Raw genomic sequence first — 2,130 nt, 5'->3', positions numbered from 1 at the left:
GAATTTTCCTGCATCAGTTGTTGCAAAGGAGATGGATGCAACAAAGATGGAAGTGAAAATCTTCAGTCTTTTTCCTCTTACATCATTCTTGTTCTATGTCACCTCTTAGGTTTTTTCTACAACCGAATTATTATATAATTTCTTTAACCTTTGACCTTCTATTTTATTCAGATTTTTGCTCAAATTTGTAGCTCTCTTAATTTACTTCGAGGGGTCGAGATAAACTTCAGCAAATCTGAGAACATTTCTACCTTAAGAAGAAAGGAAAATCATATCAGTTCTGTGTTTTATTGTTTCATTTTTTTAGATTAGAGGACCTTTAAAAACAAAAGCCGATTTCTGTGTAAATTTGTGCGTTGAATCGAACTGTAGCCAAATCTAGGGATCGAGTGCCAAAAATTTTGTTTTATTTACTACATATCTATATGCACAATATAAATAAATATATATATATATAAATATATATGGTTTGTATATCCAGACAATGTTCTGTGACCATCTGATCGTTTTTCTTACCTTTTCGATGGGTTTAAACCCGAAATTTGAATAGAAAACAGAAATTCTTAAATGTCTACTTACTTTAATATGTTGAAAAATGTATTTATTATATATACACGCTCACTTATGAATAGATCCGTTACTGTATTCACTCTACTCACGTTCTATTGATATAAAATCCTTAAACGAGGGAAAGAATCACTTTAATTTTTAATCATTATCATAATTAGTTTTTATTCCACGCAAAAAAAAAATTAAATGTAATCATTTCATAATTTGGTATTTTATTTTTAAGGCTTTACGGTAAACTGTTAAATCCAAAATTATTGTTGTAAATACCAGCAATAGTACAGATTTCTGCCACAAGATGGCAGTAGTTTACTATTCACTGCCATAAGTAGACTGCACCTATAGGCATTTCCTTTTTTATTTTTATTTTTTTCCTTTTTTTTTTATTCTTCCAAATTGGTTTCCGGCTCATAAAACAAGAAAAATTAGTTTTTACCGTTAATTACTTTCTTTAGCGCTGTATATAGCTTTAATTGCTTGATATTGCTCTAGATGTATATAAATAAATCAATAATAATGTCCACTAGTAATAAAAAAATTTAAATCTACCAATCAGCGACGAGATACAATAAAATTTTATTTACGTTTACGTTAATCGAAACGTATGGAGGATTTTTATTGGTTTATTTATATGGTATTTGCTTTGCTGGAAATTTTTCATCAAAAAAAATATATACAGTATATATTTAAAAAAAAAAAACGTTAAAAAAAGAAATACAATATACTTTTCCTGTGACAAAAATTTCAAGCATTTATCAAATAAAATTCAATATATAGTATTATATTTATGACAAACATGTAAGCAAAATATTGAGACCCCAAATAATAAAAAAGAAATCAAACAATAGAACAAATTTGTATAAAGATCGTGTGTACACGTGTACGTTTATGTCGATTTTTAAGAAATGTAATCAGATTTAATCCTCATAATAAACATTTAAATAATCCGAAATTGTTTATTGATTTTATTTTTTTTTCAAAAGTAAACAATAAATTACAGTAAATTTTTTTAAAATTTTAAAAAACAATAAAAAAAAATAAGGATAATATAGCATTAAAAAATTCTTAATTGAAATTTATTTTCTCTTATTTATAAGGAAATTATGATACAATTTTTGGTCGCGCAAAATTGTGAAATTTCATACAATTAATCACAATTATATAATCGATTAGTCTATTTTTTTAGTGGGTTTGTACTTTATTTTGGGGTTTTTTTAGTAGTGAAAAAAAAAACATACAAGTAACTAGATTAAAGAACAGAGAAAAAATCCTTCTAGTAATTCATGCAAGATTATAAATTACAAGAGAATTTATCCAATTTAAAATTCCTAAAGACGACAAACATAAAACACTGAATGCTGTATTTCAAAAAGATAATTAAGATTTATCGATATATTTCCTCTACTGGGATTTTATGTGTCGTGTTAACATGCCAGATAAATCTTACACTCTTACTAATTAAAAATCTTTTTTTTTCTTTTATTTATTTATTTTCTAATTTTTTGTAGAACTAAATGTTACTGTGTTCGGTTTCCAAAAATTTCATATTTTTTTTAAGTATAA

At 25.4% G+C, this 2,130-nt stretch overlaps 1 protein-coding gene across 1 annotated transcript in view; it reads left to right on the top strand.

Moving 5' to 3' along the window:
* The window catches only part of LOC111625973, a 36,364-nt gene extending 35,085 nt beyond the window's left edge, over positions 1 to 1,279 (top strand). Inside the window, exon 4 of the mRNA XM_023369237.1 lies at positions 32 to 1,279. Coding sequence (XP_023225005.1) covers positions 32 to 138 — 107 coding nt within the window. The 3' untranslated portion in view covers positions 139 to 1,279. The remainder of the gene's footprint in view (positions 1 to 31) is intronic.
* The last annotated feature ends 851 nt before the right edge of the window (positions 1,280 to 2,130 follow it).

Source organism: Centruroides sculpturatus, unplaced genomic scaffold (genome assembly GCF_000671375.1).
Source record: "Centruroides sculpturatus isolate CEXI.00-Female unplaced genomic scaffold, Cexi_2.0 scaffold63, whole genome shotgun sequence".
Lineage (NCBI taxonomy): Eukaryota > Metazoa > Arthropoda > Arachnida > Scorpiones > Buthidae > Centruroides > Centruroides sculpturatus.
Note: the sequence above shows the minus strand (reverse complement) of the source record. Positions and strands in the feature narration are given on the sequence as shown.